Raw genomic sequence first — 23,548 nt, 5'->3', positions numbered from 1 at the left:
TTTTTAGGGTATAGTTATCTTGTCTGTGATTGCCTATTTTACTGTTACTTTAAAACATATACTCCATATAAAATGCAATTTATACTCCAGTGCGACTTATAGTCCGAAAAATACAGTAGTTGAAACAATACAATTTATTCATTTTTTGTCGCATTAAAATGTCTTACAGTTAGTCTGTAAGTGTTTTAAAAAAATACTTTTGGTTAATGGAAACCATAAAAATTGACACTGTAAGAAAGTGAAGCATGTCTTTAAAACAGTGTTGCAAAAATGTAAATTTTTTTCCGATAGTTTAGCTCACATTTTATAGTGCAGACGATCAGAAAAAGGAAAAACAACAAGTCTCTTTTCGTCCTTTTTGTAGACTATTCTATTCTATTAAAATAAATAAATGCAGTTTTCTGTGTCAAGAGTACTTAACATTGAGGGTACCACCCAAATACAAGTCATTGTAGTGAAAGGCACTATTATTTTCCCACCCAGCTCCCCTGTGCGGTTACTTCACCCTGTCAGATGGTGACAAAATGTTCCCTCCTCCCTCTTTGTGTTTTCTCTTGTGGATTCAACCTTCGACCCCAGTGTCCAGCCCGTGTTTGTTGACCAAAATCCAGTTAAGGGTGCGCGCAGAGCCATCGCAACATGTGACTTTTGTGGACCGAGCACGGAAAGTGTTGTGCAAGAGCCGACCGACCAATCTGTGGCCGATAGTCTAAACACTGTCCCTCAACTAAAAACAAAACAAAAAACAAAACTCCCTCCCTAAAAAAGATTACGACTTTTCAACGGCGACTTCTTGTTTTCCGTTATCACAGTTCTGACCTTTAAACGCCCCCGAGGAAGATTCTGATTGCGCCTTCATTGGCGCTCGTTCGGCTGAGGTCTTTTTGTTGACGTTTTCGAAAAAGGAAAAAAAAAATCTCTGTTGTCACACCCTTACGGGAAGAGACTGGTTTAGGAACGCTTTGCTGCTGTCATCTGATTTAAGGTTGCTTTCACGTTTCCATGGCGAGGATGGAAAAGCATGCCAATGTAGGGCCTGACTATCTGTGGCCATGATTTCCAGTGTCTGGCCAAATATGGGTTGAGAACAGGACGACCATGATCCTGGGATTTTAACCCTGAATCTGCTGAATTCATTCATCTCAGAGCAACGTCAATGTAACGATGCTGCCAGTGTGACACTCTGAGTCAACTCTTAAGGAGAGGAAATGATGTCAACAACATGTGGAATCACTTTAGGTCGCGCTGGCATTCCACGGGGTCTTTTGGCGTCCACACAAAAAAAAAAAACGCTTCTGGCCAAGTTTCACAACTCCGAACAACTTCCACCAGGTATAATCTTTGCATATCAAGCGCTTAGATGAGAGTTGTCCAATTTGTTTTTTTCTCTGAGGCCCCCTTAACCAAAAAGTAGAAATGTCAACTTTAAACCCCCACACTTTGAATTCGTAATTTAGTCAGTTCATGGTGGCATTTTAAACTTTTTAACTTAAACCTACTTGGGGGTTGTTCTGCCTGACAGGCACTTTGTAGCTCATTCATCTTGTACGTACAAAATCAAATGCTATTGTTTTTTCGACACGGGCAGAATTTTATGAGTTGTGTGATTGAGTGCACTTGGCTCAATTTCCTATGCACCATCACATTCATTCTTTAACCCCCTGCAGTCAAAGCAGCAGTCAATGAGTTAACAAGGAACCTTAGAATGCCCCCAAACCAGCAGGACATGTCTTGAAAAAGGCTACAAAAATCATCAGAAAGTGAGCAACGAACAGAAAGCAGCTTGGAAATTCCCCCAAAACCAAGGAATGCTAAAAAATGTACAGGAATTGATCTGCAAGTCCCTAAAAAATGACAAGAAACTGGCGCAAAAATGATCTCACGACCTCCTATTGATAACAATAGATGTCCAATTCCCTTCAACTGGGTGCGGATGCTCGTCTTTTAATGCCATTGTAAAACAATCCAAGTTACGAAACCACTTCTGGAACCAATTAATTTCGTAAATCCATGTACCACCCTACCGGATGAGTTCAGCTAACGGTATTGCCATGAGCAGCAGCAGCAGGGTGAACTCATCTAAAACTAACATGTGTTTTGCTGACAGTCATTCCTGGAAACAAGTCGGCGCATGGATGCCGCGACATGGCTGTTATTGCAACCGTGTAGTAAAACATCTAGGCCGGTCTTTAGAGAGCGCGTGAGTGCACTCAGTGGGCGAGCCATTGTGGAAATTCTATGCACATACTGCATATCCTGGGTAGAAGGGTAGAAGGGTGGTGGTGGGGGTGCTAGCGCATATTAAGACATACTGTACATTACATGTTGGACCACCGCACAGCCCGGAGGGGGGGATAAAAGGCTACTGAAAGAAACCCCCACCATTTGGATAAAAGTGAAGCGGCATTCCATATAGTAGAAGAGGCGAGGTATGTGGGTGGTGGGTGGGAGGCATGCAGGTTATTGTGAACATGCTGGTACTTTCAACGGCAGCTCCCCGAAAGGATACAAGATGAAATGTTTCATTTCGACTTGGAAAAAATGATTTTTTGGGGGACTATATGTTGCACCTGAGTATAAGTCGCAGCAGCCAAACAATGCAAAATGAAAAGGACATTTGTTAACATTTATCATTTTAAGATGTTTTTTTTGGAGATAACTATAGCCAAAAACCCCAATATAAAAGGCTGTCAGTGATCATAAAGAGAAAAATAAATATATAAATTGCACTTGAGTATTAGTTGCAGACTTGTAGTACGGAACATACCTGAGCATTTTTGGATGAGATGTTACTGTTTTTTCAGCTGTTTTTTGTGCTGTGACGGTCGCATACGATATCACATTGTTTTACAAGATGTTTTTGTTCGATTTTTTTTGGTGGCGAATGACTCCGGAGTCATGTTTTCCAAGCATGTTTTCACTCAGCGCCATCTCCAGGTCACATCCTAATTGGCAATCAGTTTATTTACGTCACCCTCACAAAATAGGGGCTGTGCCCAAACGTGTTGACCACAAATACGGATTTGTCCCCGTAAATATTGAACGGCTCCATTGTCGGCATCGCCGTTTTCCGAGCGGATTAAGGAGCTATAATCTGCTAAAATCTCTGAATAATCTCCCAGAAACAGCCAACAATTGGGTGTTATCTGACTAAAATGCTCAAATTTGGCACAGCTACTTTCTCCAAACAGAATATCATTTATTCCCCCCCCCCCAAAAAAAAACCCAAAGGTGAACTTTTGAGCTTGCCACTTTTGTTTTTTTCTTGAGGTGATACTAAGTGTCTTTTCAGGTGAATACAATAATTGTCAGTAGAAACCATTAGTCAACAATCTTGCAAGAACTTCAGCATTTATAGACTCTGGGTTTTGCCTTCCGGGTGGTTATGGATAGATGGGTGGGGGCGCAGTAATTCTTGTTTCTCATGGTTACCTCGAAACTGATTGGCAAGAGGAAACAAAAGTGTCTGGAGAACTGTCACAAATCGCTTTGACTCGTGAGCCTCGAGTAACGTCACCTCACGTTAGAGCGGTCACGGTCGCGACTTGTTTCGTCGCTGTTCCTGTGCAGCATTTTTGAGGCGCATGATGCAAGAGGATGTCACACTCTTCTCTGGAGCAGGAGCAATGTGAGTGTGAATTAGCGCACACTGTGGGTGGCTGTAGGTGGCAGCTTGCGTGCTGAATGGGCTTCTATTCTTCTGCTTTCATGAGCGAGACCATTGCGTGGATTTGTGTGTAACTGAGTGAGTGCGTGAGTCTCAAAACTGGGGATAAGTGGGTGTAGGCAAAGGTCACAAAAATGGACCTTTTGCTTCACTTGCTGATCCCTCAAACTTGTCGTAGGAAGCAAAAGCATGGAACATGGCAACCCGCTGGAAGAGTGGTTAGCAGGTCCATCTCGGTTCTGAGATGGAGGGTTCATTCCCAAGCGGGTTCTGACCTTCCTGTGTTGAGTTTGCATGTTCTACCCGGGCCTGCGTGGCTTTTCTCTGGGTGCTGCGGTTAGTATATTGTCCCTATCTGTGAGTGGAGTCGTGAATGGTTTTCCATCTCATTGGCTGGCAACCAATTTAAGGTGTCCCCCCGCCTGCTGTAGGCCTGGATAGGCTACAGCATCCTCTGCTAGCCTTGTGAGGATCAGCGGTATGTAAAATGAACAAATGAAGCATAGAACATAATCCCAAAAAGGGCAACTTGCCAACTCACCTCCTATTCGTGTTCCCCTCCAGTCAACACGTGGTGTGTTTGGGAACAGCCCTAAAACACAACACTCAACGACTAGAAGTTGTTTGACTTTGACTGTCGGCGACGTAAGGTCCACACAAAACCGATTTTGCGCGACAGTTTAACTAACCCTAACCCAAGCACTAGCGAAGCAGAAACAAAGGTAAAGGGCGTCATAAAGTCCAAACGTCGTAGTTCGAGGACATCGTAACCCACGGAATCGCTGGGTTCCATTCAGGAAATAAGCCTGACACGCAGATGGAGGTGCAGACAAACCAAACCGCGTTCTATTTTTTTTTCCCACTTTTATTTCTCAGAGCGAGCAGCCTCCCAAGGGAGCAATGTGGTTTTTTGACGAGGTCAGGAACTTTTGCAGAGACCCCGAAGATTTATGAATGATTTCCCCCCCTGGCGTATTTAGACACGGCTGATGAAATGAAATGCAGGTGCTTTTTTATTCTTATATGCCTTCTATTCTTGCGGCCAACTCAGCAAAATGTTCTGACACATGGTTTTCATATGCTCACGGGTCACAACATTGCAGCTTCTACTATTTTGGTGCGCTTGTTTGCTCTCAGCGTTGCACGCCGCAAACTACTACAAAAGAACCTCTAATTGTCCATTATTTATTGTACCTTCAAGCATTGGAGAGGGAAAAAAATGCAGTGCACTAATTGGTTTTGAAACAGCACAAAAACTGTTGATTCACTCTCAATTTGTTTACTGTATAATAAACAAAGCAACATATTATTATATAATAATCCTCGATGGTAGCACCGTTTTATGACAATAGCATGGAAACAGAAATTCATCATTTAACCCAGTTACTAACATAGGGATGAATGAATAAAATGAAATTAAAATGGTATTAGGTTAAATTTTATCATGTAACATGAAGTCAACACACGTGATTGACTTTGGCGGGCCACACAAAGTGATGTTGCGGGCCGGTTATGGCCCTCGGGCTGCCGCTTTGACACCGGTGCTCTAGACAAGGAAAAGCAAAACGTAATTCTTTTGTTTTTCCTCTATTCAAATTGTGCACTTTTGCCTTTGCCAGATGGGAAGGGAACGCTGATATGCCCCGAGCTAATTATTACTTGTGTGGTGTCATCGGGGGGGTTCAGTTGAAGGGCTCTTTTGCCACCTGATAGAGGGGTGCCGGCAACATCCGGATCAACTCACTCATTCTCCTTCTTTGAGATTGCCGATTTACTTTGGTGTTTGTCATTGAAGGCAGCAAACTTCAGCTGCATCCGGCAACTTGACTTCCCTCCCCCCTGACTCCCAGCCACCCCCCTTCCAAAGGATTAGTGACACAGTATCCCCCCTGGCAGAAATAGCCACGAACCAAGGCCAATACACTGGAATATGGGAACGTGCAAGGGGCTTGTGTGTAGCTCCAAATGAACCTGGTTTCCTCCCAGGTGCGCAGTTCTGCCTGTTTGCGGACTTGAATGGGGTTTTACAGCATAATCTCCCAACACAAATGATTGCAAAATTTGACCATTCAAATTGTATAAGAATGCAAATAAAGCAGCTTTGGTGGATAAGAGCCTATCCCAACTTCTGTCTAGATTGGCAGTCCACGCAATGACCACAATGTGATCTAAAATTCCTGAATTAAATTTAGACACTATGAAATATTCCCTTTTTTTTTACACCAAATTAGTGTCATTCGAAAGTAATGTAGTACCCTCAATTTCCTCAAGATAGTTTGGAAAACAATTCCATGCATTTAACGAAATCTTAATCCTCGATTATGACCATCATTAATTATAAGACTCAACTCCAACTTAAAAAAAAACACCAGTGAGCACTGGGTTAAAGGTTGACGTATGTTTGACCACGTAAAGCGCGCTTGTTTGCATAGCTCGACTTCTTTTTGAAGCAGCTACTGTGGAGGGAGCAAATAAAGCCCCGTAAAAATGTCATCATCCAGCCAGTCTGCTTTATCGCCCTCAATGTTAGTCTTCATTGTGACTAAATCGCTACATCAAGCAGCTTTTTCAACGTTGCCGAACAGAACGAGTGTAGGAGTGTGCCGCCAGCCCCGCCATGATGGTGTCACATTGAGTGGGGTCCACAGGAAATCATTTCAACTCTTTTTATACTTGTGCACCAATAAAAAAAACAAAAAGGCAGGATTTTCACATCTCATTCTCCCCACTCTCTCTCTCTCTCAGTCTTTGCTGTGGTGGGGGCCCTGGTGGGAGGCAGAGGAAAGTGGTGGTGCTGGTGGTGGGGGGGTTCTGTTGGCATTCTTTTACTGTGTGCTTTGCGCTCCGCCAGGCCTTGGCTGAAGTCCATATCCCCTCTCCACCCTCTTTGACTCCCACTCCCTCCTTTTCTTCCTTCTCGTTGCTCACCCCGAGCTCCTCAACCAATTCCACTTCCCAAGCTAGCCTCTTGCTATCATCTGTCTTCGTCCACTCGCCTAATTTATTGCCCGTTTCCTTGCCCCATCGCTCCTCACGACCTGCCTCGCATGTTATCAGATCGCCGCCCGAGTTCCGACCGGCTTCCGCTCCTTCGCCGGCCGACAAACCCAAATTTCCCCCGAAGTCGGATTTCAAGTTTTTAGTTTCGACATTTAGATTCAAGGAAAACACTTTGATAAATGGACTTGTACGTACTTGCGTAGTGCCTTATCAACTTCACGGCAGTCGTAGCACTTCAAATACTTGCATAACGCTTAGACAAGGTCATCAGTGCAGGAATCAAACCCTCAACCTTCGACTTCTCTTCCACTGAGCCATGGAACATGACGCCAGCATAAGTAGAACGTACGGTGCATTTAGGGGGAGCCCAGAAAAGACAGCACTCAACACTTGAAGCATGAAACATGAAGCATACACACGTACACACCCACCCGATTCATTACATGATCGTTTTTTTTAGGAGACGTGAACCGTTATGTTTGACTTTGAGGCTCGGCGACGTAAGGTCTGTGTGACCGCATGACCGCAATTGGTGGCGATTTTGCGCGACGGAAGCATTTACGGGTACTTGACAGGCTGTTTGGAGGTCTGTTTTGGGCTACTAAGTGCACATTCAAGGGAAGGACAGGCAAGCAAACGCCTCTACTTGGGTAAATTGATTCAAGCTTAACTTTCACCTGAAGAAACAATGCCGTCCGTCCTTCCGTCCAGGCTGGGCGAGAAAGCGGATGTGTTCTCACACTCACTTGTGTTGAGATAACACAGCGTGGTGTGCGACCTCTGCTAATCAATGCAATCAACTGAAGCTTAACACAAATCTGTTGTTTATTTTATCCTGTGCTCTTTGTAAACTGGGATCACATGGCGCCTATCTCTCGCTTTGATTGGTTTGTCTTCAGGTGATCACGGTTTTTGCCTTCACTTGAAGCAGATATTTTGCTTTTTGGTGCCTCATGATTGACGAGAGACTAGTCGAATTACGCCATACCAACCAAAGTATCAAAGAAAGATGAGATTTTGATTGTGTTTAGGTTTTTGACTACATGATTCTTAAAGTAGTTGTCACAGAACCACAGAATTGGACACAGCGTCCATCCCGCAATTTCCCACCTCCAGGAGTAGTGCTGGATAGTCCTTTTCAACATGAACGAAGATGTAGGTCAATGATGTTGACCGTCATTTCCCAGCGTCTGAGCGAGTATTAGAGCAGGACTAGAGGCGGGATGGAGTTATATTGACTCTCACTGCTTACGCCCTTTTTTGTGGAAGCCTTTTTCTCAGACATTGGGACTAGTCATGTAATGATGTCTTTTCTGCGTGTTGGTTCTGTGTAAAAAGCAGTGGAGAAGAAATGCAATTTCGGATTTTATGGTGAGGAAAATGATGCTTTTGTGCCTGCATGACACACCACTTTATTAACATTGGTTATCCACCAATCAGAACCCATATTCACCAGCCACATTAATGCCCTTTAATTCTGTTCGTACATTCTGACGGAGGTAGAAATTGCCATTCAGGCCGAACAATTAGACACCCTAGCGGGCCACTTCTGGCCCCCGTGCCCTATATTTTGACACCACCTGCTCTAAAAACTTGTTAAAGTCTTTCAGGAACACCATTTTTTTGGTTGTTTGCTGTCTGCGAAAACGTGACAGTTGGAATTTGGCTTACTGGAAGGGCAAATGAAACGCCTCAACGCTCCACTGACTTGAACTTTCTGACTTCCCCACACACCTGGGTTCGCCATTTTATTTCAGAGCGCGGCAAATAGAAAGGTGATCTTAATCTACCTTGCACCCCCACCCCTCCATTTTTATCTCACGCACACAGAGCTTCCCACTGCTGATGGATAGCGCTTCACGGTCGCCTGCACAGCGAATGCACTGACGAGGACCAATTTTGATGCATTTTTTTTTCACTACTTTGGGCGGGCAGTCAGTCCAAGTATTTGCACCCGACCCCTCTCCATTAGCTCGTTACTCGGCGTGAGGCCTCCCCCGCAGTTGTTTGCACTTTGGTCGTGGAAGTCGCAAGCGGCGCTGTGCACTGGCCATTGATTTCCCATGAATAGCTCGCCGCAGGCAGGCCAGTTCATTACGAAGGTGGCGTCTTAGCGGGGGCTTTTATTGCCTTTAAATTCGTTGGGCTACATCATCGGTGTCAAACTGGCGGCCCGCCAAAGTAAATCAGTTGTGTCATGTTTCATGCAAAAATTCAAACGGAGATAATAGATTTATGGCAAATAATTATACCCTTCCTGTTTTTTTGAGAAAAAAAATCATTAACATTTGTATAGTAGGCTTGCTTTTAATCATAAGATGCATCTAAAAATATTTAGATGAACCCAATATTTCCTGTTTTCCACGATTATTTTTATTTTTGGCTTTAAAAAATATAATGTATTTGTTAAAATATACTTTTAACAAATGAAAATTAATTAAAAACATAAAAAGGTAATGTTTAACATTTTTTTCTTTTTTAGAAACAGGTTGAAATTAAATGAATTTAGATTTATTTTAAATCCCCTAATTAATCAAAATAAAAAAAATAGAAATAAAACTGAGAATGCATAATCTTCCGCCTTTATTTTGTAATTTCAACTTGAATATTTACTCTATTTCTTTATTAATAAAAAGAAATTAAAAGATAAAACGGAAATATTTTATTTTTCCCCTTTTTAAACCAAAAATAATAAGAATATTTGCTATGAAGAACCTTAAAAAGAGAATTAAGGCACATTTTAATATCTGTAAACAATCTCTGGACTATCATAAAAACTGTGATTCCCTATTGTGGCCCTTCCACAAAGAACCGTAAATTCGACGTAGCCTCTGACAAAAAAAAAGAACTTTGACACTTCTAGTCCACAAAAACAAATGTTTTTTTTTAAAGAGACGTTGGCATTGAGTCATTACCGGTCCAACGAGCCTCCTTTTTCACTCTTTTCTATTGTTCTCTTCAACAAATGGCTCAAGGCTGGACTCGAGCTGCTGCTCCACCCGCTTAAACAGTTACCATAGCAACGCTATCTAGGCCTACCAAGACCTGAAGCCGAAGGACATGCTGGACAACAATACAATAGCGGCGCAGCCACGGTACCTGAGGGACTTGGACCTGTGAGGGAGGTATGTGTGTGGGTGTGTGGCTGTTTGTGAGGGGAGGAGGCTACACATTGACAAGGAGTAGAAATCCTCCCTCAAAGCACCGCTTGGATTAGTCCAAAGAAATAGTCCACCATATGTGGCATTTAATCAAGCCTTTGTTCCTCCTCGAATTTGGGATTTCGCTGGCACTCATTAGTTCACTTTGGGTAGATTTGGAAAGACTTTACCTGTTGTTACGCTTTTTGTTGGGATGTGACAGCTTTGTGAGATACTGCATTTTGTTAATTAGGCAACTGTCACCAGGCATGAGAAGATTATCCTCATAGTTTGGCAATCAAAGGTTCAATCCCGGGTTGCCTTATGCCTACCTGTATAGAGTTTGATTGTTCTCCCCATCCCTGTAGTGGGTTTTCTCCGGGTACTCTGGTTTCCGCGCGTTGTGAGCGAGAATAGTTGCTTTTTCCTCATTGTTCCCTGCGATTGGCCGCTGACCAATTCAGGGCGTACCACGTCTACAGCCTCGTAGTTTGCTGGGATAGGCTTCAGCACGTCCCGCGACCTTTGTGACCTCTGTCTGGTGTTTTAAACGCCAACTAATAACTCACACATTTCAACATTTACTGATAATGATGATTTTTAAATGTTTTGCCTGAGAGAAGGTTCAAACTTACTTCACAACGATGCGAATAAATCCGATCCGAGCAATTTGATGGACTCCTAGCGTTACAATGAGGTCATGAAAACATCTAAAGGGAAGTTCTTTATCCCATGTATCACTTTCTAAGTTTATTTTTCCAACTATGTGAGTTGTCACAGTGGCGGACCTCATAGGTGAATGGATACCAGAGATTAACAGTTCTCAAATGTGGAAGTCATTCAGAGTGTTCGTATTACACAATCTAGCTAGAATAATAAGAAGGCATGCTACCTAAGCTCATATCTAGGAAAGGGAGCAGGTGGACGAGACCGAACATTGTTGTTATTGGCTTCATTGCCTTTAAAGCAGACATTTACGGGCCACCAGACAAAGGCTGAGTGCTTGCAACAGGATGTTTGGTTACACGCGTGTTTATTCGTTGTGCAATTTGCAAAGACTTTTTTTTTGTTTTTTAAATGTGCCTTGACGGCCTGAGGAACCGTGACCCGGAGGTACTGTCGTAAAGATTGCCAAGTGACCACTTATCCACTATTAACAGATGAACGACACTTGCGGAAGGCCGCAGAGCAACCAAATCTTTTTATTAAAACAGTATAATGACTCAACGGATTATAATTCATATCAGAATTTGATCACTGTCAGAATTTGAAACCTAGTATTAAAGGACGTCTTGGGGTTTATTCGTTTTCTCTTAAAAGTTAACGTTTTGTACATGTACATTTTCTTTAAAGTCGGATGACTTAGAGGAGAAAATAAGAAATGTAACCTAACCGTGATGGTACTAGAGATGAATCAATGAATGAAATGTCATCCATATATAAATATGTATTTGTTTACTCCTTTGTTGTACTTAACTTTATCCACTTTGTCCCTTTTCAGGCCGCCGAAGAGACAGGATGCTAATGCTTGACGGAATGCCTGCAGTCCGAGTCAAAGCCGAGCCCCTGGAATCGGAACGAGGGGTAAGCGAGCAGTTGTTTTCCAGACAATTCCCCCCCCCCCCCTTTCCCCTCGCCGCAACCCCTCTTGATTCCTTCTCCTTCGCGCCTCCTCCCGGCAATGGGCAGATAATTACTCCCAGGCTTGAGCGAGCTCGCGAGACAGTCATCATGGGGGCTATGAGGAGTGGTCGGAGAGCGTGGTGGCGAGGAGAGCCACAGCTGGGACAGGAATGCACCAGGAAGGGGGCGGGGATTCGGCGTCGGAGGGGCGTCGGTTGGCCGGGACTTTGTACGAGTCGGGGGGCTGAGTGTCCGCGTGGAGGCCGGGTCACGTGAGAAACTCCGAATCCGTTGGGGTCTTTATCTTCCCCGTTGATCTTCTCCGTAGACCGTCGGAATAATCTTCCTCTCTCGCCGTCTGGTCTTCTTTCGCAAATCACAGGAGTTAAACGTTGCGATTCAAGAGTTTTTTCTTTAAAACAGCAAAAAAAGGGCAATTTTCTTTTGGGTATAGTATAACGTTGTTGCCCCACGTTAGTTTAGCATGGATGGCCCTTGTACAGTATCAGGGTCCATCAGTCTGGCATACCTATAAATATAGTGGTCTTGTTATGGAGAAGCTGTTGCTAGGTTACAAGGGCTTTGTGTTGCTACCACAGTTAAGTGTGTGTGTGTGTTGTGTACATACAATGAGTGCAGGTCAGTACATTTCTTTAATAATGGTCAATAGTATTTAAACTTTTTGTCTTTTTTTTCACTAGCCTTTTAAATCTACCCGAATACCACCCAATATGTTATCTATCCAACATTTAAATCTAAAACGAGCGTCCATTCATTTGCTGCCATTCCTCCCACTTCAAACGGGTGTGACGTCTAAGGCCATCAATAGCAGCCGCTGCGTTATTTTCGTCGTATTTGTAATTTCGTGGGAGTTTTGGGTTGTTGATTTCGGGGCATTTCTGGTTCGATCTTGGGGCATACAGATCACTTCCTGTTTATTTTAGATCAAACAACAGGAAGTGATCCAGGAATGTCCCTGGAGGAATAGAAAGTGACCCTAAATCAACAGAAAATGACCTGGAATTCCCCTAAAATGGAGACGAAATGACCCGAACTGCCCCCAAAACTGGGAAAAGTGGACACTTTCACATTAGAACATGTTGGCAGCACCTTTATTTTAAATGCCACCTTTTCAAAAGGATTTATAGATTCTTGGCGAGGACATACCGATAACCCTTTGAAAAACAAAGTATTTTTGCATATTGTCACACCCAAAGTCTCGGAATGGGAAGAAAAGCAGATTATTATGACAAGATGCGTTATCTCGGTCAACTGTGGCCACATGGGAACTATTTACTGATAAGAAATCTCCACATCTGAGCACTTAAGAGTGGCAACAGGTGGTTCCTCTCCGGGTCTTTCTGGGTGTTCTCCTCTCTGTCGCGCCTCAAGGCTTTCCAGCACCTCTGAAGTCACCCTCCGCCCGTGCGGCAATCTCAAACCGACGTCTTTGAAGTGCACCCAGATCCGATCTCCCGCCCCCGAATGACTGCGCCTCCCCAATCGCAGGGCAGACAGGCCGTGACAAAAATGTGGTCTTCATTTGGGTGGCACGCAGCCAAGGCTGGAAATATGGCCCTGCCTCGTTGGCGTCTAAAAAAAATGTGCCCTCTTGTTACACTGGTTACACTATCCCCTAATATAGACAATGGCGGTAGATTTGCGGCAGGCAGGAAGCTCAAGCCTATCTTTGTGTTTGAAAGGGGGGGCTTAGTGTCTTAATGAGAATACAGACTGCTTCAATTTTTAAATTTCTTGATCTGAAAGCGACAGTTTTCATTTTACTGCAATAGGACTAAAACCATATGAAGGATAACTTATTTGCACGATGTATGACTGGTTAGATTAAGGGTGTGAGACTCGGGTTGGTTCGCGGGGCGCTTTAACGTCAACTTGATATAATATTTAGGTTTTTTTTAATAAATGGATTAAAAGAACTGGATTAAAATCCCTGAATATTCAGTTTTTTATAGATCTAAAACAATGTTTATTTTAGCTTTTTTAAATATATTTTTAGATTTTACAAAATGATTTTTGAACTAAAAACAGAAAAAAAATTACAATTATTGATTTAAAAGGGGGAAAATCAGGAAATGTAATATACATCTATACTCTTCATTTTAATTTGATCCTAAAACAGAAAGTCGGTACTCATGATTTACTTTCCCGGGCCACACAAAATGATGCGGCGGGCCAGATTTGGTCCTCGGGCCGCCACTTTGACACACGTGGGTTAGATCATTGTCCAGAGGCGGTCCTGTCTAAACTGATATTTTTTTTAGGTGTCTTTAGTGCTTTTTAGTAGTCTGGATGATTGGATTGGATTTAAAAACTTGAGTTTTCCGGACTTTGGGAGCCGTAATCATCATAAGAATTTTGTTACATTATGAAAAAAATGATTGCCCCATTTTAGACTGGATGCAGTAACACCGTATTGATGCTAGACCCGCTTTAAAACACTAACAAAGGTCAGTGCATCCTCAGGTATGCTAATGAGAATATTATTTAATCATGCAGTGATTGGTTTTGACTGATGGTTTGCAGTAATTTCATGATTTTGAACTGTAGGTGCTGCAGAATCCTTTATGTGATTGGTTGGGTTAAAAGGTCATATGGGGATATTTTTTTTGTGTTTTCGCGAGGTTGCTTAGTGGGTGGTTCTCTGAATCGGAGCGTAGCCGCACGCCATAAACCTTGACCCGATGCCGCTGAACCTGAGCTGAACCCCACCAAGATTGTGATGGGATTTGTTTTCCCTCTGTCAGGGGTGTTAGAGAGTAAACAAGGATTTTCATTCTACTCATGAGCTCGTAACATTTCCTGTAGGCTGAGTATACAAGCTTGGAGTATAAATAGTAGTCCACAAAAAAAAAAAATTGAACACACGCTACTTGGACGAGGAAAAAAATCTCACTTCATTACTCGCAGCCAGCCAGTATTACATAATCAGAATGAAATGTGAAGTGGGGGTGAAAATCCATGGCGGGGCACATTTTTATGGCTGGCTTTTCCTTCTAGATTTAATAAGCTTTACCCGATTAGTTAAAAGGAAAAAAAAAAGTAGTGTAAGCGCTCCCTTCCCTTTGGGCCTGTGAAAGGCCTCCCTGTTAGGATCAAGACTTGTGGTACCCCTCCCACATGTGACACACCGTGGACAAAGATCACTTGAAATAGGCAAGACTGCTCGTGAAGGAAAAAACTTTGCGATGTGTTCAGGGTCACGTCGTACGTAGCGCCTGTGTTACAGTGGGGCTAAAAGGGAGGAGAGATGGGGCAGGAAATTGAGCCCATATGATGTTTTTTTTTCTTCCACAAAGGAGATTTAGGAGGGATAGGAGGGAGGGGGGGGGGCTCAATACACAGAGGCACATTTCTGGGGGGGGGAGTGATGGAAAACAGGAGGAAACGAGAGGCGGAACAACGGAGGAAAGGAAAGAGGAGATGATGAAAGGTTACCAGTGCTGAGTGACATTATCTTTATTATGCCGCCATGTGTTCTTTATCGCTTTGCGTGGAGCTGTAACAAGAATGAGATTCACTTGCTCCATATCAGTGACATCGTCAGCTCTCTACCAGTTATCAGCTCAATTCATTTCTATGCTTGTTAAAATAAATACGGCGATTTTGGGGTAGGAATGGAAGGTTACACGTGTGGGTGAAAGTTTGTAAACTTTGCCAACAGCCAAATCTGGGTTGGATATGTAGTGCTTACTAAAAATTATGATATACAACGAGAAATTAAGCAAAGATTCTAGCAATGGTGGAGTGATTGGCTTTTTCAAAACGTATATATGAGCACACTTGGGTTTTTGGGGGTAACAGTCACTAGCGAAAACCAGTTTTTTAAGGGTTCCGAGCCCAATGGATTTGAAATCTAATATACTGTATTTCCAGACCATAAATTGCACTTTTTTCATAGTTTAGCTGGGCTTGCGAGTAATTTTAAAGGTATACATTTTTTTCTCTCTTTGACCACCAACCTGTTCGATTGCTGGTTTACAATTTAGGTTTTTTCTTTGGCCCTCCCAAAAATGATACTTATTTTTTTTATAGTCCAAAAAACATGGACCACAACTTCAATTGAATATGTTAAAAGACAGCACGATGGATTAATGCTTCCGTCCTTCCCTAGTCTCCCAAAGTGCGGCCTTACACCGCCATGGACGGCGTCCCCTTCTTCCTGAGCCGAGTCAAGGCCGAGCCGCCGGAAGACCTGCTCGCCCACGACCTGCACTTCCACACGCAGACTGAGCCGGTGGACCTGTCCATCAATAAGTCCCGCCCATCCTCGTCCTCGACCGGCAAGTCGTCATCCTCCCCGCTGAGATCGGCCTTCTCGCCGTCTTCTCTGTCGTCGTCCTCTTCGTCCTCGCCGTCGGTCATCACCTCGGCGTCGTCGGTGCTCTCGCCGGGCCCGCTGGTGGCGCCCGGCATGAGAGGTCAGCCCTATTTGCACATCCTGCACTCGGTGCCGCCACCGCCGTCCAGCCCGCTGGGACTGCAGAGCGCCGGAAAGCTGGGCGGTCGCCTCCACCGTATCCCGGTGGTCGTGCAGTCGTTACCGCTCATGTACACCACGGCCATGCGTTCGCCCTCCAGCCTCAACAACGCCATCATGCTACCTCTGCTGGACGATGCCAAGAGCCAGGGCAAAGGTGAGACCGCCGCGCCCAAAAATTAAGTGGTTCTGCCAACGGATTCATGTCTGAAAGCAGTGTTCAGGTGTTTCCTTAAAGGGACAATTTACACAAAACTTTTCCAGAGACCGTTTAGGAGGGCAAAAAATGGAAAAACCCTTGCAAAAGTGAGTTTTGGCTGACGTCTGACTTGTATACTCCGCAACAATAGATGGCGTTAATGCGTAAAATGATTCATGAGTCGAGCCAACTGTTGACTTAGCTGACTAGAGAGGCTCAGTTAGAGCATTCATTTATTTTATCCTCACTAGGCTCGTGAGGGGTGCTGGAGCATATGCCTGCTGACACCCTGAATCAGTGGTCAGCCAATCGCAGTGCACATGGACACAAACAAACATTCACAGAGGTATGGGCAATTTAGATTGTCCAACCAGCCTACCATGCATGTTTTTTGCAATGTGGGAGGAAACCGGAGTCCCCGGAGAAAACCCACGAAAGCCTGGGTAGAACATGCAAACTCCACCCAGGTGGACCGACCTGGATTTTGATCCCAGGACCACCAGAACTGTGAGGCCGGTGTGTTAACCACGCAGATGCTGGGCTACCTCAGTTAGAGCAGAAAAGAACAATTTAACGCTTGCATTCAGGTAGCAACAGCAAAGTCGCTAACATCTGTAGCGCTTCCACGGTGGGGCAGGGTGTGACCGCTTCGCCCTCTTTGGGTGGGGTTTTTACTGGCAACCACGGGGAGGGAACCGACACTGGCTGCACTTGTCCAACACCGGCGCCATACACAGGCCGAGTGTTCATTTTTCTAAAAGAGGTTGCCTCTGGTCACGTCCTGCAAGGATGGCCATTTAGGCTTCATGCCCGCCGTACACATAGCCTCGATTCGAGCACACAAACAGGGGTGTGTAATTAGTTCTGGGCGAGGTCGTCCTCAGAGATGCTTGTTGTGAAATTTTAGGAGAAAAATAGGACGTGAAAATGAAGACTTGCATAACAGGGTGGGGATGAATATAGAAGATGGGTGGTGGCACTCATGCAAACACACGTACTTATACAAACAAGTTGACATGTGCAAATTAGGACGGATTTGGGCGTTTTTATTGCACCCAATGCCAGTTTAGAGTAAAGAAAATGTTTGGAAAAGGATAATGCAGGTCGCATATGATTGATTGACAGTATCAGAGACATAGTTTTTTTAGGTCCACTACATCATCATTATCTGAAAGTTGTTTTTTGCCTTGTCATTTAGCAACATAGTAAATATCAATGTTTTAGAAATATTTTTTCTGAGAAACTTGTTGATCTCTGTGTTTTCTGAGAGCATCTCTCTCAGGGGTTTCAGCCATCTTAGTAAGGCCGACCAATAGCAGACCACCATATTCCACTTGGTAACGTGAAAAAAAAACGTAAGGGGGTCCACTGTACGTTTTTTAAAACTGTCTAATTATGTGAAACAATCTAGCACTTACAGGATGAAGTTTTAAACTTCCTTCCTTCCTTTTTTCACATTTTTATCAAGATACAGTACATTATGTGACCGAATAAATAATACTGCACCTGAGAGCATTTCGACTGGGCTTTGGGTGGACGAAAGCAATAGCGATGCGAGTCGCGTGAAGAGCTTTCAACATTGATACAAAAACACTTTGCCCACGCCCACGAGCGTGCACGCACATAGACACTCACAGGTCGGTCATCCTCTTTAAGAGAGGGCGGATACACTTCCTTTTCATTGCTGCCTCCCCGGCTCCCGCAGCAGGTTGCCATGGAAACAGGGCATGACTGGAAACAACACAAGAGAAAGAAATGTGGTGATCTGCCCACCTCTCCAGTACTCCTTCCTCCTTTGTGTACCCCCCTCTCGCTCAACCTACCTTGCATTTTGAGATAATTACAGTCCCTAATTGCAGGCTCCCCATAGGCCATGTGACACCCGCCCCCCCCTTCATGTCGTCGAAGTAGAAAGCTTTAAAAACAGTCACCACTGCTTTATTTGCTGCTCCTATTATGAGCCATAATGGCTCCAGTGCCATTCGAGAGGACCCTTGATCGCTTTGAAATTCATATAGGAGGGCCTCAACGGACAATATCTTCTCTTTTGACTGGATGTATTTGTATTTTTGCCAAATTAGTGATGACCAATATTTAATTACTCTACAGTTGACTGTGGGTTTACAGCGAGTGGAAGCTGGAGAATCACCGAGCCACTGCTTGACATTAGGGATCAACACAGATTTCAGATTTAACACTAGATGAAGCTAGTCACTGAAAATACATAAATAAATACATAAATATAAAAAAGCTGACATGTGAAATTGAGCTATCTTTGTCATGATTTTCTGCAAAGTTTGTTTCTGTAGTGTAAATATGTTTTGCAATATCCTTATAGCTTTTGCCATCTGCCATTAACAGTTATTAGAATAATATCTATGGGTAATTGAATAGTGGAGTGATGAAAATTCAAGCGCTTTAATTGTCTGGTCTCGTCCTTGCAGCATACGCGGAACACAACGGGCTGTCGCCGCGTCACATCAAAAGTGACAGTGATGACGATGACCTGCCAAACGTGACGTTGGACAGCGTCAACGAGACCGGCTCCACTGCACTGTCTATAGCCCGCGCCGTACAAGAGTGAGTAGGACTTTTTTTTTCCACTGATGTTTATGTCTCAATCTGTCTCATTTGCCTTTTAAGGGGAGGGGCCTGAAATGGGTCTTATACAGTACTACAGTACACATGATGTGTGTAGATTTACCATCATGAAACCTCATCAATAATATATTTGCCTTCTTAAAATAGTTGGCTAAGCCATTTTTTAAGGGAAAAAAATTGCAATTTGATGATTTTTTTAATGTTGACAAATTAAATTGGGACTTTCATCTTTCTTTTTAAATTAATGTGGGCAAATATGCGAAAAGGATGACAATATGGACTTGATCTTGAAGGTTCAGATCAGGAACCAATGCAAAAATAATTGACTTATGAGCCTTTTTCACTCCTATTGCTAACCAAAACATCAGTACAATCAGTTTATTTGTCCATAGTGGACTCTCACCTAATGGTATTCAACCATTGTGCACAATTAGCACTCCAGTGGGTTCTGACATGCAGGCAAGCTGCAATTTGGCCTCCATTTTGGATCTTGCTCTCTCCAATTGCGAAGGTTAAGATAAATCCGTAGCCTGATGACAGTTTGAAAAGGGTTGTAAACTTAAAATGGGATTTTCAAATGCAAGGGCAGGTTAACTATTCCATTAAAGTAGGAAATATATATTTATAAGAGCACGGAGGTCAACATTTCCCCCCCTCAGGCATGAAAGAACTTGTCGTGTATGATTGCCTTGAAGTGTTTTCCCACACGTGATGCCTGGCCGCGCGACTACAAATACGGTCTAGCGTGGCGGGCAGACTTTACGGCCGCCGGGCACGACGAACCTCAGTGGTGCCAGCCCATCTGCCTTGAATGAAAGCGTGGCCTCTTGAGGGGATCGCTGCGCCCATGCTCTCCCGATGGCGAGCAGGAAGTCCAAACCCCGCCCCCCCCCTCCTCTGCTGTCGGAGAACAGCCGCCTGTCCAGATCCGAGCTCATTCGTCGTGCCCATAGGATGCTTGTTTAGTCTAACTGAGAGGAAAGTATTCCCAGACTCGGCTAATCTTTCTCACGTGGAAACACGATGCTACCAAAGGATTTGCGATTTGCGTGGAAACTGCGCGTTGATTGCCGGTCGGTCCACTCTCCATTTGTCAGCTCGGTCAAAATATACATATGCCAGAATGGAAACAGAAGTTCAAAATATGTCAAAAGTAATAGCCCTGTTCTGGAGAAACAATGTACAGCAGTAACTTGACGTGCAAGCGCCACAATTTAAGAATTTTGTAACTTTATAGTAGGGGTGGGCAATAGTCATCACAATCTCGAGTTTTCAAGATTGTTTTTTTAGATTAGTTTGCACATTACTGCCAAAAAAGCATATTGTACATGTAATCGTTCATTTGTTTGCCTGTCTTTGCTTATTTTAATCATTTGTCAGTACAAGATGGTTAATTTTGCGTAAAAACAGAGGATAACAAGCTAAATAGGCATCTGTTAGAATTTTTCACATAACAATAGCCTAAAAAAAAACAGAACAGGCTGTCAGTAATCAGAGGGAAAAAGAATACATCTATAAATTGTACTTGATTATTAGTTGCAGGCGCGGGAAAATTATGAAAAAAGGGTGATTTATAGTCCGGAAAATATGGTTCCTAGAAAAGCTTCAACCCCAAAAGTTACTGCTCCGAAGGGTTGACCTGATAAATTTTGTGCTTCTGAGAGATATCACAGTTGTAGCCGTCAGCACGGTGTGAAATTCAGCTTGCGTACTGCTGCTGTGCCTTTGATTGAGCTCCAATTGTTTGCTTCGCGGCAATGTTTGAAGGTGCAAGCAAACGCACACGGCAATTCAGAGGAGACCAAAGGTTGGCAGCCTCCGACCCGAGCGTCAAGCCAGGCTGTGCCCGTCAGGTCTGACTCCCCCCTCCCTTCCGTGGACCTCAGGTGTCCACGCACGCGCCCCCGCCGTCCATCAACACGTTCGTACTCTGCACACGGCCTCTTCCACAAGGAGGTCAACTCACAGTTTAACTCCATATCGTATGATTACAAGATTAAAGTCAATTTGTTGATTGTACATTGTTTTGGTTTCAGGGGAATCCATTTTTTTGGCATCGTACATTCGCCAAACTGCTTTCCGTGTAACATTAAGCATACCTGTCAACCTCTGCCGATAACTGCCCTTATAAATGATTATGATTCCCCTTACAAACCCCCCAAAAACCTTACAAACACCGTACGACTCGTACGAGTCGTACGGTGTTTGTAAGGTTTTTGGGGGGTTTGTAAGGGGAATCATAATCATTTATAAGGGCAGTTATCGGAAGAGGTTGACAGGTATGATTAAGAGATAAAATTAACAGCAAATTGGCACCTTACTTATTTTTACTGGAAGTTGTTTGACTTTAACTCTTGTCGACGTAAGGTCAGTGTGAAAAATTTGATACGGAGACACTTTTTGGTGTTCCTGTTGATAAAACTTTGATGAAAATGGCTTTATATTGTAAATATAGAGTTTTAAATTCGAATATTTTCAGCCGGTGGTGCGCCTCAGCTCCGAAAATTTAATTCCAGGTATCCATTTATTAATTCGATTGAAATGAAAAAGGAGAGTGAGAAGGTGTGGGTGCGTTTGTGTGTGGAGTAGGTTTTCTTCAGGAAGCTACTCCATATTCATGCGTCTCCCGGGGGAACGGCGGATGAGCTGTTGTTGGAGGGCGGCAGTGGAAAAGAGAAAAGGGAGGCTAGGAGTGTATGCTCATGTGCTTTTGCCTGTGTAAAAGAGACCCCCCTCCCCTCGCCGGGGGGACGCACAAAAGTCCTTAGAACATGCGTCATGAAAGGCCCCGTCCGCTAAAATCATTTGTAATCAGTTTTTGATGCATAACAAGGGTCAAAATGAGTCTCTGAACTCTTTTAAGTGCAGCATTTATGCCATTTAAACTGCTTCTTTCCAAAACGTCAAAGTAGTGAAGGGCGTACCTGAATCGTGTTTTTAAAATAGGCAGTTGGAATCAGTTAAATACAACAAGATTGTGTTTAAACTGTATTTTAGGCCCTGTTTAAGTGACAAGCTCCAGTGCAATGTAGGTGGAATTTAAGCTTCTTCTGCAGGACATATTCAATGATATTTTGCTGTGCTGATTTTTCTAAAATATTCTATACTGTGGCAGTTCATGTGAAATATTTCCACCTTCAGTTCTAACATAGCTTGACACTCGCTCTCCTTCTGTCTTTATGTTGAGGTCCATTAGCGCGCAGATGTAGAGCTGCAATTTGAGTCAATATTAAAGGACTTAATGAACGCGCTTGTGGGTTTTTAACGTCGACACTGCTTACACGAGAGAGACGTGGCGGAGTGAAGTGCACTGTGTAGGTGGCAGGAGAGTCATATCCTCCGACAGGTACCACAATGGGCGAGGGAGGCCACCCAGGGCACGCTTTCTCGCGTCCTTTCCTGTTTTCGCCGCAATTAGACGCATCGTGAGAACCCCGGCCGTTAGCATGACCCGCTTTCCTTTCCCCAAACACACAGATGCCATTGTGTTAATAAAGCAGGATCGCGACCGCCCCTTTAGGCTGACACACTCATTTCGATCAGCTTCTGTTTTGGAGCGAGAAAGCAGAAAGAAACAGAGGTCAGCGATGTTTAAAAATGCTTCAAAGTGCTACTTCCTTTTTTTTTTTCCTCCCTGGAGACACAAATAAACCGAAGTTTAGAGGCAGCTTTGCCTCCGGGTTCACATGAGGGAAGTAACACCAATTGATCATTAGACCGCAGTTATGTCGCGATACAATTAAATGCAGGCAAAGTAATGGATTAATAGTTGGTTTGTACTTATAAAAACATAATTTTAAACAGATGATCTTTTTGGTATACCATTTTTTTTTCACTTTAGGAGGAATTTTCACATTGTTGTATTTTCTGACTCCCAAAATGGCAAACAATGAAGTTATAATATTGCAAAAATGTGTTGGAATTATATTGCATATTTTGGTGGTTCACAGTTTGTGGTCTTTTAAGGCACAATAATTTTCCCCTCCTTACTTTGTGATGTTCCTTTCACAACCTGCAGGCGGAATGGCTGAATTCACCCCTATGAAATTCAGTTTTGATAAGAATAGTTGAAATGTCATTGATGGGAAGTTGTGACGTTTGTGCTTATCATAATGGAACTTGTTTTAAGTGATATTTTGTGTAAGTTAGCATGAGAGACAGTTTCGTGAGAATTTCCGTTTCATCAACAGGTATCTGACGCAAGATCTTTTATATGAAACGTGGGATTTTTTTTTTATTATTTGAAAAAAAATGGCGATAAAAGACTAAAACAGGAAGTGGCGTAGCTGCGGTGGCGACAGTCCCTTGGGTGAACTGTCTGGCACTTGAAGCCGCCCCTTGATCTTCCGCTCTCATGCTCTTCCTCATTGGGCCTGCTCAAAAGTTGTGCGAGATGCAATACAAGACAATTGCGAGTTCTCTGGGGGTCATTTTTTGACCACCGCCTGAAAAAGTGCAATTTAACGTAAATTACTTCAGGGCTGTCTCATCCTCCCATGTGCTTGCATTCGGGGCAGAGGAAGAAAAAGTATATACTGTCATTTTTGGATTATAATGTGTGCTTAACTATGTTTCAAATTTCACAAAAAAACATTTGTGCCTAGATTATCCTGTGAAAATCCACAAATAAGCCGTAGAATTCCAAGCAGGGGGAAAATAATAAGATTGTAGTTGGAAAATTAACGTATTTTTATGCAGGTTTTTTTCACTGTACAAGTGAACACTGTACACTGTAGAGAACTTATTTTATTTTAATGTGTCACCTCTTCTCACCTTTACTATAATTTCTACTCCGTATAAGAAGGTTTTTTTTCTCCATA

The 23,548-nt window shown here is 43.4% G+C and overlaps 1 protein-coding gene across 3 annotated transcripts in view; it reads left to right on the top strand.

Annotated features, from left to right (window-relative positions):
- Positions 1–23,548, top strand: part of klf12b (Kruppel like factor 12b) — a 58,592-nt gene that overhangs the window by 31,088 nt on the left and 3,956 nt on the right. For all 3 annotated transcript variants that reach the window (XM_077616947.1, XM_077616946.1, XM_077616948.1), the window contains 3 exons: positions 11,309–11,391; positions 15,563–16,085; positions 18,572–18,707. In XM_077616947.1, the coding sequence (XP_077473073.1) occupies positions 11,309–11,391; positions 15,563–16,085; positions 18,572–18,707 (742 nt within the window). The remainder of the gene's footprint in view (positions 1–11,308; positions 11,392–15,562; positions 16,086–18,571; positions 18,708–23,548) is intronic.

Source organism: Stigmatopora argus, chromosome 13 (genome assembly GCF_051989625.1).
Source record: "Stigmatopora argus isolate UIUO_Sarg chromosome 13, RoL_Sarg_1.0, whole genome shotgun sequence".
NCBI lineage: Eukaryota > Metazoa > Chordata > Actinopteri > Syngnathiformes > Syngnathidae > Stigmatopora > Stigmatopora argus.
The sequence above is the reverse complement of the archived record's forward strand: the minus strand, read 5'-3'. Positions and strand labels throughout refer to the sequence as shown.